The following is a 15,217-nucleotide window of genomic DNA, read 5'->3' as shown; positions in this document are numbered from 1 at the left end:
TCTTTCTACCCACCCTTCATTTTACCATTACCTGTCTTTAGCAGATAAATATACCATTTCTTGAGCCACCATTTCACCCCGAAGAACATGATCTATACCAAACCATACCAGATGTTTAGTATTCTTGTTACATCGTCTATTACCTCGCTTCTAACCCTGTTTAGTCAGATTACATTTACATTGTCAGATGTGCCAAAAACAGCAGTAAGCTCCACTGACATGGTGACATGAGAGCAAGGCTTACCAAAGGCTGTGTTGCGATTTGTCAGGCCTGAGTAAGCATTTCCACTGGGCGAGGATGTTGCTGGGGACGACAGTGGACTGTAGGAGGCAGGGTCAGTCTGGTAGTTGTGGCCAGAACCGATACCAAATGGACTGGACTGGGATTTGCTGGGCTGGACACCAGAAAAACTGGTTAAAACGGCCATCTATAAGTCAGAGATGATTTTAAAAAACATGTCCTTAGTTTACAATTCCTGTTGGTACATTCCTGTTACGCATTCCTGAAATAAACAGGAGTGTACCAGAGATGAGGAAACTTATGGATTTAATTTGCGATCATTGAAACACACAAAATAGTCTGGATATTAAGTGACCATAGAAGCCTAAGAAATAATAAAGCACATTTAACTAAACAAAAAATTGTTCCAAAAGTAAAACATTTGATTAGCAAACAAGGTATTCACCTAGTGGCATAAAATAATTTTTCACTGTGGTTTTATCCTAAATTTAAATGCTCTCACAGTTTCCTCTTTTACCCCTTTTCCACTGGCTCTACTTCAGCAGCCCTGCTCTACTCAGCCCGACCTGGCTTCACTCTACTCCGGGGTCATTTCCGGGGTCTGTGGAAATGAACGCATTTCTACAGACCCCACTCGATTGACGAGCGGAGATGTCAACCAATCCCGGCTGTTTTTCCGAGACAAAAGAAGAAGAGCGAGGAGAGCTGTTTCTTATAGGCCGATTGTGATTTTTCTGAGATTTCAAGAAAATGTGCAGCGAGAGGAATACTGCATATGTAGCGAGGACAGCTGAACTCCGCCTTGCAGCAGGAGGAAAGCTGTAAGAACCGTTTATCCTTTCCTGTGTTTATGGCCACCAGGGGGCGTATTTCATTTTGAGTTGTGTGGGGTTATTTAAGGTCAAGTGTGATTCTGTTCAGATGTTGCTAATGGGAAGATTTATGCCGGATTCATATGGATCTATGGAAAATGGCAAGACAAAGGACATTGTTCTGATAATAAATGACTTCATTTAGTGAACTTCAAAGTGAAAATCAGCAGTATGAATCTTATTTGAGCGAATGTAAAACCAGTGCCTACCAGCAACAGGAACCAGTAGCCTAAAATATAGGACTTTAACCGCTACAAAACTGCTTCGTTTGGAAGATCCACCAATCCGGCTGCATTTTGGTTCCATGAAGCCGTAAAGTAATTGCCGCACTCTAGCAGGCTATTGGAGCCAGAAAGTGAACGCAACAACAGAGGGTAACAAGGAGTCGGAATCTGTGCTACCGGTGCGAAGAAGAAACAGGCATCACCAGAAACCAGAAACGCGGAGGAGTGATTTGGACACCTGGCATCGGAACCTGAATCACGGCGGAGCGATTGACACTGGACGCTGGGAACGGGAGCTGAATGGATTGACCCACCTGAGCTACTGAGATTCGCAGCAATGGACATTGGGACACAGATCATCAATGCCTATTGGGGCTTGCAAGTTAGCGCTGATGTCTATGAATGTCCAGTATAATTATGTGTGCACACAAAGGTTCATATTCAAATCCAGTGACTTGGTAGCAGACTGAAGACTGTTTAAAACAAAAAGAGAACTCTCCATAAATAAGCTACAGTCTGTGAATAAATAAACAGAAAATATTGCAGAAGAGGAAAAAATTCATCTGGATCAGGAGGGTCAAAATGACATTGTGAGTGGAGAGGAAAGTCCTCAAGGGGAAACTGAAAAAAGACAGGTGGAATTGTTGATGAAAATCAGTAATTTAGAGAGTGAAAGAAAAACATCGTTAGATAAGCTTACAAAATTAAGACAAACTATTATAGTGTTGAAAAATGACAAAGAGTGTGTAAATGAGATTCAGAAAGAATTGACAAGGTTTTGGGGATTGTCTGAAGAAACACAAAAGTTACAGAAGCATGACTTATGGTTTAAAGCTAAATATTGAATGTTCATGATTTTGTTGCTGAGTCTCAAGGTTGCTCAGACAGTATGTCCGATCATATTAAAGAGAATGAGAGTAAAAATAATAAAGCTGAACCAAAGTCTGCTGGTGGTGGCATGATCATAATGGAGGAGGAGCTGCAGATTGACAGCATTTCATTTGAGATCTTTTAGGAAAACTGGGAGTCAAAGAGGTTCTTCTATAACAACCAGCAAATCTTCAACACTTTCTGAACAAATAAAAGAAGAAGCAGAAAGGGCTGTACTTTTGGCATATGCAGTTGCTTTAAAGGAGAAGTATGAGATGGAGGAACAGGAATACCTGTTAAAGAAAACAAAGGAACAATTTGAGTTGGACACCAAAATACCTGCTGCTATATGGTAGCACTAAAGGCAGCATTACATCTAAGCACTCTGATGGAATGGATTCATATGTTAGAAAAAGTACTAAACCCAAGAACAAACCTATTTTTCTCATTTCACAGGCTTGTGAGATAAGAATTCAAGCTTCTTATTCAGTCCAGCATCTTTGCAGGACTGCTGTAAAAGAGGTTGAGTCAGATCTAAACACAGTCTATGAAACACACATCCCACCTCAAATAGATGAGACTGTTTTCAATACTTTGGTGTCACAAACAGCTCCCCCTGTTGTTCAAATTTCTATTATTTTAACTGAACCCAATATTACCACTCAAAACACTCTGGATCCATCAAATCAAAATCAACTTGCTAGACACATCTACAATGTGTTGAAGCAACAGAATGACAAAACAGCTTTTCTGGTTCAAATGCAAACAAGTCAGTTACTGCCACACTGAGAAATTCCAATCTACAACAGAGATCCTCTACAGTTCAACTCCTTTATAAAAGCCTTTGAACACTGTGTGGGCAACCAAAATACCTCATAAGTATCCACTTGTGCAGTCATGTGAAGGCAGCTATGCATGAGATCTCTTGGTTGCCCAAACAGTGTTCACAGCAACTACTGTGGCCAAGCAACCCTTCAAAGAACATTTTGGCGATGAATTTAATATTACTGCAGCCTACGTGGAAAAGGTCACTGGTTGGCCCAACATTAAAGGTGAAGATGGTAAAGCATTAAAAGCATTTGGACTCTTCCTTTGTGAATGCTGCAATGCAATGAAGGAACTGCAGTATTTAGAGGCGTTAAGCAAGCCAGCTACCAAATACCTCATATATCAGAATGCAGAACATCAGCAAGAGGGTTCATTTATCATTCTTGCTTGGCAAAGCCAGAGTAGCTCCACTCAAACTTGTGTCTATTCCACATTTAGAACTCACAGCCGCTATTATGGCCGTTAGACTAAATAACATGCTTCAGTCTCTGACTTCAGCTTCTCCAATGGGAGAAGACCTGTTCTGGACTGACAGCACATTAGTTCTAAAGTATATAAAAAAATCAAGACAAAGGGTTTAAAACTTTTCTGGCTAACAGAAGAACAATCATCAGGGATAACACAGACGTTGTACCTACATATTTAAACCCTTCTGTAGGTTCTAAATAATGAAGCCATAAGCTTGACGCTGTCCATCTTTCCCCTTCGGTCCATTTAATGATCAAACAACCAAAAACAAACATCAGACTGGATTCACTTGATACAGTTAAACGGTTTGCTTCAGAAATAAAAATGGTACAAATGTTACTTTTCCACAAAAATAATAGAGATGAAAGAGAGTCTAAAGAGAGAGGTCATAAAGCTGTGTGGCTCCAGTCCAACTGCCCAAGTCTAGCCACATCCTAAAATCCTTAACTGCAATTAGAAATGCAAATTTACAAGAAGGCTTTAGTATAGTCCAATATAACAAATTAGTATGCAATAGAAATTTAACTAGTAATCACTTTTATCCAAAGAAACAAATTATCATAACAAGATATAAACATAATTTATCCTAAAGGTCTGAATGAACTAAATTTAGGCTTCTACAGTGATGCTTCCCAGGGGTATAAAGTTGACAGACATTTTGAACCAAAAATGGATGGAAAATCCTACATTTTTGTGGGAACCTGAAGATAAGTGGCCCAAGTCTCCAATGATTTCAGTATGACTATTTAGTTTGACTTAAGCAGACTCCCTTGATCAATGCTACAATCATTAACTCAAATGCAATTTCTCAGTTGCATTCTTAGACTGGCAAAAATTGAAGTCTGCAGTTGCTTGGTTCATCAAGCAAAAAGAAGTTCTGCAGAAACTGAAGGCCGGCTGAGTAAACGGCCATCCCTGAGAACATTAAACTTCCTCTTATTCTAGCAAAGGACCAGCACATCCATCCTTATACACTGACATTTTCATGTACAGCTTGGTCATGGAGGTAGAATTATATCCTCTAAGCTGTAAAAAAATGTTGGATTACAAATGGAGATTCAGCTGTGCAAAGGGTCATAGCAACATGTTCAATCTGCAGGGTGTATGGACGACAAACCAGTCAACAACAGATGGCAGGCTTGCCAGAAGAATGGCTGGTCCCTGATCTGTTGCCATTTACAAATGTTGGTGTAGATTATTATGGGCGTATTGACGTGAAAAGAGGGAGCAATGTTGTAGAATGCAAAAAAGGGTCCTATGTTAACATGTAACTCGGTCTGTTAAGATGTTTTTGATTGAAATAGCTTTTGATTTTAGCACATGTGACCATTTAATGCTGCACATTCAAAGAATGACTGTTTGCAGTTCTTTATAATCCATAAAATAAAATATGCTCTGCATAATAATTTGGAACAGTGCATTTTGAGTTTTTTATTTTTGAAAAAATATTGTTCTCATGGGGAGCTTTGTTCAGTGAAATTTGATTTATACAGTAATAATTCATGACTTGAAAATTAAACTGACCATCATTTGCATTGACCATTTCAGAAAATCTGGGAAAATATCCTCGACGCGGCCGTCGCGGGTTCGATTCCCGGACCCGACTGATATTTGCCGCCTGTCTTCCCCCCTCTCCTGCCCCATTTCCTGTCAGCCTACTATCAAATAAGGGACACTAGAGCCCACAAAAAGAGCCCCTGGTGGAAAAAAAAAATCAATATAACTATAGCAGTTCACAGAATATTGTTAACTGTAAACGTACAGAAATGACCTGGTGGGCTGGTCTTTCAGTCAGGCCTCTCACTGTAGAGCAGAAGGTTTAAAAATTTTCGACAGCAAAGATTTTTAAACCTTTGCTGACGAAAATAAGATCCGGGGATAAGATGGGCTTCATGATCAGTCGATTACCATCCTCCAAAATTAAGGAAGTCGGCGCCCAGAAATCGACTGGCTGATAAATGTATCCTATGTTATACATGCATTGGATACAATCTAAACAACACTATTTACATAGTGGTAAATAGTACCATGGAGGCTTGGGTTGGCCCCGACTGTGGTGGGTACTATGCTTCTGAAAGCAAAATTAGAAAATCAAGTTTTCAAAAAATAGAGAGGGAGAGAGAAAAAGGTAAGCGTGTCAATTTGTAACCCAGTTTTTCTCTGAGAGGTGTATAGACTGTGTGAAATTATCAACCATTCAGCATAGTTAGCTTAGCTACAGACTACTGTTTGCCTCCATTTCACTAGCATTTAATGAATTAAGGAAAAAAAAATTACCAAGATATTCATATATTTAACTTGTCCCTTTACTTTTTACCACACTTAACAGTCAATCAGCAGCAGCTGTTAAGCCAGCAATAGCAAATTTATTTATTTGAAGAGTATTTTGTAGTTCAGTAAAAAGTTGTGTATATGTGCAAACTATTTGGATAAATAATGGGTTACTCTGATTCTGGTACTTTGCCTTGTTAATTACTCTTGTTGGTCTTTTTTGGGTAGCCTCCCTCCGCCTACGGGTGGGGGGACGGGTCCTGACTGTCGTTTATGCTTACGGGCCGAACGACAGTTCAGGTTACCCACCCTTTTTGGAGTTCCTAGAGGGGGTACTGGAGAGTGCTCCACCTGGGGACTCCCTTGTTCTGCTGGGAGACTCCAACGCTCACGTGGGTAATGACAGTGAGGCCTGGAGGGGCGTGGTTGGGAGGAACGGCCCGCCCGATCTGAACTCGAGTGGTGTTCTGTTGTTGGACTTCTGTGCTCGTCATGGATTGTCCATAACGAACACCATGTTCAAGCATAAGGGTGTCCATATGTGCACTTGGCACCCTAGGCCGCAGTTCGATGATCGACTTTGTCATCGTTTCATCGGACCAGCGGCTGTATGTCTTGGACACTCGGGTGAAGAGAGGTGCGGAGCTGTCCACTGACCACTACCTGGTGGTGAGTTGTCTCCGCTTGTGGGGGAGGATGCCGGTCAGACCTGGCAGGCCCAAACGTGTTGTGAGGGTCTGCTGGGAACGTCTGGCGGAATCCCCTTTGAGACGGAGCTTTAACTCCCGCCTCCGGCAGAACTTCAAACACGTCCCAGGGGAGGTGGGGGACATGGAGTCTGAGTGGACCGTGTTCTGTGCCTCTGGGCGAAGCGGCATGCGGCTCGGGTGGTTGCTGAGGCAAAAACTCGGGTGTGGGAGGAGTTTGGAGAGGCCATGGAGAAAGACTTCCGTACGGCTTCGAGGCGATTCTGGTCCACCATCCGGCGTCTCAGGAGGGGGAAGCAGTGCAGCACCAACATAGTGGGGATGGTGTGCTGCTGACCTCAACTCGGGATGTTGTGGGCCGGTGGGCAGAATACTTCAAAGACCTCCTCAATCCCACCGACATGCCTTCTATTTTGGAAGCTGAGCCTAGGGACTCTGGGTTGGGCTCTCCAATCTCTGGGGTCGAGGTCGCCGAGGTGGTCAAAAAGCTCCTTGGTGGCAGGGCCCCAGGGGTGGATGAGATGCCCGGAGTTCCTCAAGGCTCTGGATGTTGTAGGGTTGTGTTGGCTAACGCGACTCTGCAATATCGCATGGACATCAGGGGCAGTTCCTCTGGATTGGCAGACCGGGGTGGTGGTCCCCTTGTTCAAAAAGGGGGACTGGAGGGTGTGCTCCAATTATAGGGGGGTCACACTCTTAAGCCTCCCTGGCAAGGTCTATTCGGGGGTTCTGGAGAGGAGGGTCCATCGGATTGTCGAACCTCGGATTCAGGAAGAGCAGTGTGGTTTTCGTCCTGGTCGTGGAACACTGGACCAACTCTACAACCTCAGCAGGGTCCTGGAGGGTGCATGGGAGTTCGCCCAACCAGTCTACATGTGTTTTGTGGACTTGGAGAAGGCGTTCGACCGTGTCCCTCGGGGTGCCCTGTAGGGGGTTCTCCGGGAGTATGGGGTACCGGGCTCCTTGATACGGGCTGTCAGGTCCCTGTACGACCGGTGTCAGAGTCTGGTCCGCATTGCCGGCAGTAAGTCGGGCTCGTTTCCAGTGAGAGTTGGACTCCGCCAGGGCTGCCTTTGTCACCGGTTCTGTTCATTACTTTTATGGACAGAATTTCTAGGCGCAGCCAGGGTGTTGAGGTGATCCGTTTTGGTGGCCTTAGGATTGCATCTCTGCTTTTTGCGGATGATGTGGTCCTTTTGGCTTCATCGGGACGTGATCTGCAGCTCTCGCTGGAGCGGTTCGCAGCCGAGTGTGAAGCGGCGGGGATGGCGATCAGTGCCTCCAAATCCGAGGCCATGGTCTTGAGCCGGAAAAGGGTAGAGTGCCTTCTCCGGGTCAGGGGGGGTGTCCTGACCCGAGTGGAGGAGTTTAAGTATCTCGGGATCTTGTTCACGAATGGGGGTAGAAGGGAGCGGAAGATCAACAGGCGGATTGGTGCAGCGTCTGCCGTCAAGCGGCGCTGTACCGGTCCGTCGTGGTGAAGAGAGAGCTGAGCCAAAAAGCGAAGCTCTCGATTTACCGGTCGATCTACGTTCCCACCCTCATCTATGGTCATGAGCTTTGGGTCATGCATCTGTGTCAGGGTGCACCGTGGGGCTGTGTCCAGATCCGAAGTGGCTAACCGAGGCTTCCCGTTCTCTCTGCTACGTTGACAAAAGCAACTCATTCCTCACTGCTCCATCAAGTTGCCACTGAATATTGAAGTCCGATGCAAATAAAAGCCGGCATCTCATTGTTTCACCACTTGCTTCGTGTGTTGCAGCAAATTAGAAATTTTACGCCGTTTATTTTTCTTCTCTTCTCTTTACTGCTACGTCTGACCAAGCCCACGGCCTATCAGTTAAGAGGAGTGAAGCTTGCGTCATCCACACAGGTAGGGCTGGCCCGTCTGGCCCTACTCCAAAAGCAGGGACCTAAAAAGCAGGAACTGGCCTCGAAAAATACTGGTGGAAACACTCACAAGGCAAGTATAGTAGAGTGGAGCTGGGACCATTAAAAGTCAGTGGAAGAGGGGCAATTCTTTCTGAAACAAATACGGTTTAATACTGGGCATTTGATGAAGATCAGCTTTGTCTGGAGAAGACTTTTTACCAAAAATCTCCAGTATGTATTTGTGCAGTGTTACTGTGATAGTTTTTATTGTTCAGTCATCTTACCAATGATTACGGTAATGAAAAACACAAAGACTTTCATAGGACTAAATTATTTCACATGACAGTAGAACAAATGCTGATAATCCTAATAATATGTGGGAGATATGTAAACTCACAGTGCTTTCTTAAGTTTTTTGCTACAAGTTTTTAGTTGTGTTGAATAATTTTCTAAATTATTGTTGAGTCTGTGGCTTTCTGGGATGTTTTTGTATCATTAAATTGATCAGAGGTCTGAAATTCTATCCAAAACACTTTATGTCTTTAGATGAGTTGAAGAAGAAAGTCATTGACTTGATCCAGGCTTTGACTTCAAAGATGAAGCCAAATCTGTTGTAATGGTATAAAGCATTACAACCGATTTGGATTAGTTAATTTGACTACGATCACACAGCTGATGCAATGTCACCTCAGCCATGAGGAAGTTCGAAGCTGTGTTTTTTTTTGTGTGTTTTCTTTTTCAAATGCCCACTGCTTTCATTCCATGTGCATTACCTGCCCAGCGAATGGGGGTCGGTTGCCTGACCAAGCTACCTGGCCTGTATTAAGTTGTCTAGAAATCTGAGCTAGATTCTGATTGGACGACCCAGAGGACTGGATGTCATTTACACCAGGAACATGGATCACTGAAGAGCTGTGAATAAAAACACAAAAACAGACAAAAAGTCAAATACAAAGCTTTTACTTTACAGATGTAAGCTGCCAGAATAGAACAAATCCAGTAACTGTAGCGTACCTGAAGCTTTTGGCAGAGTGGCCCTGCTGGAAGGGAGAGCTCTGGGTGTAGAGAGGCTGTCCTCCAGCTGTAGAAGAGGGAACCATCATCTTCTTGTCTCCCGCTTTGGATAAAAAAAAGCCCCAGTTACACATCAAAGCAGTCTATGTAAATGCACATGTGTGTATGTGTGTGAACCAGGTTTTTATATCCTGGTGTGGACCTATTCCTGTCTACAATGTGGGGTTGTGGGTCCCCCTTGTCTTCCTTCTTGTGAGGACTTTTTCTTGATCCCCATGAACGTTCATGGGGATCAAGAAAATGCTGTTTTTGGGTTACATGTTACGTATGTGATGGTTAAGGTTAGGATAAGGGTTAGGCTGTAGAAAATGAAATGAAGTCAATGTAAAGACCCCACAAGTCTCAAAAACACAACTGTGTGTGTCTGTGTGTATGTGCGTGTGTGTGCGTGTGTGTGTGTGTTGCAGACATACAGCCAGATATGCTGGTGTACATTTCAGCAAAGCGTGGGTCTCTCTCCTGAGAGAAGAGAGTCTCTGTCTTATCAATGGTCTTCCCTGTATCGTGGACTCCACTGCTGACTCCTGCCACAGGCACCTGAAGGAACAGTTGCATGTTATGTCAATTTAATTAAAAATAACATAAATACATGGTTACATGGAGTTATGTGCATGTAGGACATCTACTACAGGTAGGAAATATTCTTCATTCGCTAAATGGAGAACATTTATAGAACAAGGTTGGAGGTGTTCTTCTGTTCTGTGAACAGCCAGCCTCCTTAGTGGCTTATTCATCCTATGGAGGAAGCCACAAAAGTTCAAGTCTTCCCCACATTGAACCGAACTGAGACAACTGAAAAAACTGAAGCAATTTAAAGACACCTGGTGGTGCTTTGAGTTTAGTAGATGATTAGTGTGTCACACTCAATTTACAACATTCATGCCCTATAACATTGGTGCTGTTTTCTTCAGAATATTCTAATTTGTTGAATTAGAACAAATTCTTTGGGCTGGAAGCCCAAAGTATGTAACAATAAGCAAACAAACACCAATTCATCATTTGCCTAAGCAGGGAGGCTAGACTCCCTCTCCCTGGTCAGCTGAGAAACATTCCCGATACATTCCGTTGGGTCTCCTCCCAGTGGAATGTATCCAGGCATCCACAAGGCATCCTAACCAGATGCACAAGTCACTGGCTCCTCTTGATGTGGAGAAGCAGCAGCTCTACTCTGAGTCCTCTTCTGGATAACCGAGCTCAGCTCTCTCTTCATCACAACAGATCGACAGACTTGCATCACTGCAGACTCAGTACCACATTGACCCACTGCATTTTTCCCTGATTTGTTAACAAGACTTTAACATACTTAAACTGCACTTGGGGGAGAAGCTCTTTCCTGACCCTGACAATAATGAGTATATACCAGGGGTCTCAAACTCCAGTCCTCGAGGGCCGCAGTCCTGCAACTTTTAGATGTGCCTCTGCTGCACCACACCTGAATAAAATAATTAAGGCTCTGGCGAACTGATCTACACAAGGTGGAGGTAATTAAGCCATTTCATTCCAGTGTTTTGTACCTGTGGCACTTCTAAAAACTGCAGGACTGCGGCCCTTGAGGACTGGAGTTTGAGACCCCTGGTATATACAGAATGGTGTCAATAGGTAACCTTGACTGAGTCCACCTCTCACTGGATTGTGTCCAACTTACTGCTCTCAATGTAGGCCCGGCTCTGACACTGGTCCTACAGGGACTTACCCATATCAATACCCGACCCCTTGATATGGGTCTATTATCCCACATTCTGGAAGTATCCCCCACATCCTTCTGAATGTGTAGAGTAGGTCCAGTATTCCATGGGCAGGACTAAAAACACACCATTCCTTCTTGACTTTCCAGAAGACCCTCCTCTCCAGAACCCCTAAGTAGACCCACAGGCCAAAAAGACCCAGTAGAACATCTTCAGCTTGAAGGCAGGTATCCATAAGCGGGTTTGAGAGTTGATGCTACAACAGTTACTAACCACCTCACAACTGAAATACTACGCTGGGAATTATCAACCAGTTTGGACCTTCTCATTTAGAAACTTAAGCCTTAGTTCAGGGTAAATCCTGAAAGTACTGTCCCACCTTTTTAGAGCCATTTTCTAGTACAAATTTATAACATTTACTATGTCACTTCTGAATTAGTTTAAAGCTACCTGTTCATGTAGATGTTCAGGAAATCAGCAACACTGCATTATACTCAAGTTAGTTTTATAAAAGAGGATTACCTGGGATAGATCATAAGCTGTGATTCCATCTCTCTGATGAACCTCTAACTCTGCCTGTTGCTGTTGCAGTTGCCTGAAAAAGCCAGGAGACAGACATTCAACATCCCAAACATCTGAAACATACCTGAAACAATGCTTATAAACCATTGGTTTATGATGTTGTATGTGTTGCTGTAATGCATTACAGGTCATACCTCAATAAAGTAACATATAACTCCTTCATGCATGATTCAAATGAGTGACGCCAAGACTGAATCTCTTCAGGAAATAAATTATTGTTCATCCCAACTGCATGAGTAGACATCAGCTAGACACCCCTGGCTAACTTTCAAGGCACTTCATTTAACAAAAGACTTTGTTAGAACCAGTGAAACATCTTTAAGAGCAGATAGTGAACATTTTCACAGAATACACAAATACATATTATTGTATCTGGAAAAAATTATGTCATAGTCTGACCTGAAGAAGGCCTTTTCTTTAGGTCACTATGTAGTAATCTAAAACAAACCTTATATTAGTAGCAACTTCACAAAATGAAACATAAGGACAGAGGGTTGGGAAAGAGGGGCTTGCCTAAGCTGCCACCGATCCTGATGAGAGATTTGATTTTTCTTCGATAAAGTTCTCATCTAGTGATTTCAGAAATAGGAGATCCAGACTTTTAGTAGAGTGTATAAACAGAATGTAAAATAACTTACTTGACGTTGGTATTGGTGCAGATTATGTACTCTATCTCGTCAGAGTATGGGTTCTGGAAGGTGAAACTACTGGTTCTGATCAGCATCCACTCTCTGTTTTTCAATCGGAAACGATACATAACAGACAGCACTTGTCCCTTCAGTTTCACTACCTACAGAGGAGCAAACACACTTAAGTACAGTATTGTTTAATTTACTGACTAAAGAAACATATCATTTGACACAATCTTTGATCCAAGTCTTTTGATGACTGTTACTAGTAACTCACTGTTTTTGGCATCACAAACCAGGAATAATAACATCTCATTATGTTATTATTGAGATAATAATAACATAATTATCTCAATAATTATGTTATTGAGATAACATAATTATCTCAATAATTATGAATTATTAATTTAGGTTCACAAATTAATAATTTGTGAACCTAATTAATAGGTTCACAAAATATTAATTATTTTTTAATTTGACTATTAATAAAATGCACACTGATCTGACCATTATTTTTTTCTAGCATGTTAATAATTAGATAGCAAAAGGTGCTTAATGTAAGTTTTCTTTGCATAATTTGAACCCAGTAAAGCTAAGACTGCCACTAGAGACGTTTTAGGTAGAACATATTTACAAAGATTTTTCACCTTAAATGCAAAATGTATATATTTTTTTAAGGTTTTAGCTTAATAACTGCTCTGAATATGTTCCATCAGCAAAATGCCGTTTTTGAGTCCGCATACTCCAGTTAATTATTTGATTACTAAATTAATGGACGATTACTTCAGTAAGAAATTCCTTACCTTTAATCTCAATTGTTTCAGCCCTACTATCCTTGTATACATCCTTTACTATCCTCACATATTTTTTCGTCACCTCTGACTTTCTCATTCAGTTAACACACTTCCTCTGTAGGCTTATATGCTTTATCAAGGTTCACAAAATGCAGCTCATTTTGACCTCTATACATCTTTACATGAACTGTAAGAACAAGAATTGGACCATTGGTGTACTATCTAGGTATAACTAGGCTAGATTGGAATAAATAGAAATATTTTTTTATTGTCATGTAGTGGAAAAAATTTAAACCAAACTGCTGTTCATTAATTGGAACATGTCGTTCCACTTCATCCAGACTTTCCCAAAATACAAACTCAATTCCAATGAAGTTGTCGCATTGTGTAAAACATACATGAAAATGTAACATGATGACTTGGCAATCTCTTTCAATCTTTTTTCAATTGAATACAATTTAATACTACAAAGGATATTTAACATTCAAACAGATAAACTTTATCATGTTTTTTGCAAATATTCACTTATTTGGATTTTGATTACTAAAACACCATCCAAACAAGTTGAAACGGGGGTAACAAAAAACTGGAAAAGTTGTGGAATGTTCAAAATTTACTTGTTTGGAACATTTGGCACAAGTTAATTGGAAAGAGTATGGGAGAATTTCATTGCCATAAGTCGAGAACACATATTTTGATTTCAAAGATATGAAATCAGGATTTCATCTTCTCAAACCTTGTAATGCTTGCACTGAAAACCTCAGCTCTCTTCCAAATATTCCCTGTGCTTTCTCAAACCTTTCTACTCGCACTCAGATTTTCTCCTTGTGAGCAAAACTTCTCTCTGTACCGATTAACGCTCCGTTCGCAAACCTCTCTACAGGCTTGCGAATTCTTTTCTGCTCTCTCTTGAAACAAAAAATTACCATCGCCTGGCAAAATTCCAGCCAATAGAATGAAAATGTTAATAACGGGATTCAGCCCCCCGTTATGAAGCCTAACCAAGGTTTTGTAAGTATTATTACATTTTAATTAATCCCTAACATTGATTTATATTACTGTATGTGACACAAGAGCGCTGCCTTAGAAATAAGACAATATTATATATATTATTATGAAATTATATGTTATAACATTCACAATTGGTGGCAAAGACAATTATTTATATGTAATTCTTTCACTTTATCAAAAGTAAGATACTTTTTCGAAATAAACGAATTGCACAAAAATCATGTTGTGTCACTTAAACTGTAATATAGCAAAATACTTAGCATGACGACAAAGCCCATCCGAATTCAAAGGTTCTTCCAATGTGAGCAATTTAGAATCACACAAAAAAACTCCAAAAGGGAAACAAACTTAAAACTCTGAAATAAGAATTTCTGATCACATAATAGCAATTAACCATAGCTGCCATGGTAAATTATTACTGATAACTATTTTCAGTAGTCCCTAACATCAATATGATCAGGCAGCATGAAATCATATATATATATATGTATATATAGTCTTGTTATTAAGGCTGAGCCAAGAAAATGTATGCCTGTATCAAACAAGTAGCCCTTTGTGTAACTCCCAGTAACTCCCAGTCTCAAAAAGGTTGGTGACCACTGATCTACTAGCAATAGGGAATTTATAACATGACTGTATATATCAGGGATGTCAAGCTCCAGTCCTCAAGGGCCGCTGTCCTGCAGTTTTTAGATGTGCCACAGGTACAAAACACTGGAATGAAATGGCTTAATTACCTCCTCCTTGTGTAGATCAGTTCTCCAAAGCCTTGCTAATGACCTAATTATTCTATTCAGGTGTGGTGCAGCGGAGGCACATCTAAAAGTTGCAGGACAGCGGCCCTCGAGGACTGCAGTTTGACACCCCTGGTATATATATATAGTCATATATTGCTTTTTTCTCATTCCGAATCATTTCTGAACTTTCCATACTGCTGGAGCTGATGTTTGTTTTTCAACTACAGTCATATTTAATCAATAGGGGTGCTCAATTAAGATTGCGGAAGGATTTTAGTTGATCTCAGCTGTAGGTGACAAACTGAATGCGCCAGGATGCTGAGACCAACACGTCCTCTGATCACTAAGATCC

General features: G+C 41.5%; 1 protein-coding gene across 1 annotated transcript in view; it reads right to left on the bottom strand.

Moving 5' to 3' along the window:
- The window catches only part of arnt2 (aryl-hydrocarbon receptor nuclear translocator 2), a 63,772-nt gene that overhangs the window by 3,564 nt on the left and 44,991 nt on the right, over positions 1-15,217 (bottom strand). Inside the window, exons 12-17 of the mRNA XM_044140080.1 lie at positions 12,333-12,484; positions 11,635-11,707; positions 9,841-9,964; positions 9,368-9,470; positions 9,127-9,265; positions 245-395 (exon numbers count right to left, since the gene is read on the bottom strand). Coding sequence (XP_043996015.1) covers positions 245-395; positions 9,127-9,265; positions 9,368-9,470; positions 9,841-9,964; positions 11,635-11,707; positions 12,333-12,484 — 742 coding nt within the window. The remainder of the gene's footprint in view (positions 1-244; positions 396-9,126; positions 9,266-9,367; positions 9,471-9,840; positions 9,965-11,634; positions 11,708-12,332; positions 12,485-15,217) is intronic.

Source organism: Gambusia affinis, linkage group LG02 (genome assembly GCF_019740435.1).
Source record: "Gambusia affinis linkage group LG02, SWU_Gaff_1.0, whole genome shotgun sequence".
Classification (NCBI taxonomy): Eukaryota; Metazoa; Chordata; class Actinopteri; order Cyprinodontiformes; family Poeciliidae; genus Gambusia; species Gambusia affinis.
The sequence above is the reverse complement of the archived record's forward strand: the minus strand, read 5'-3'. Positions and strand labels throughout refer to the sequence as shown.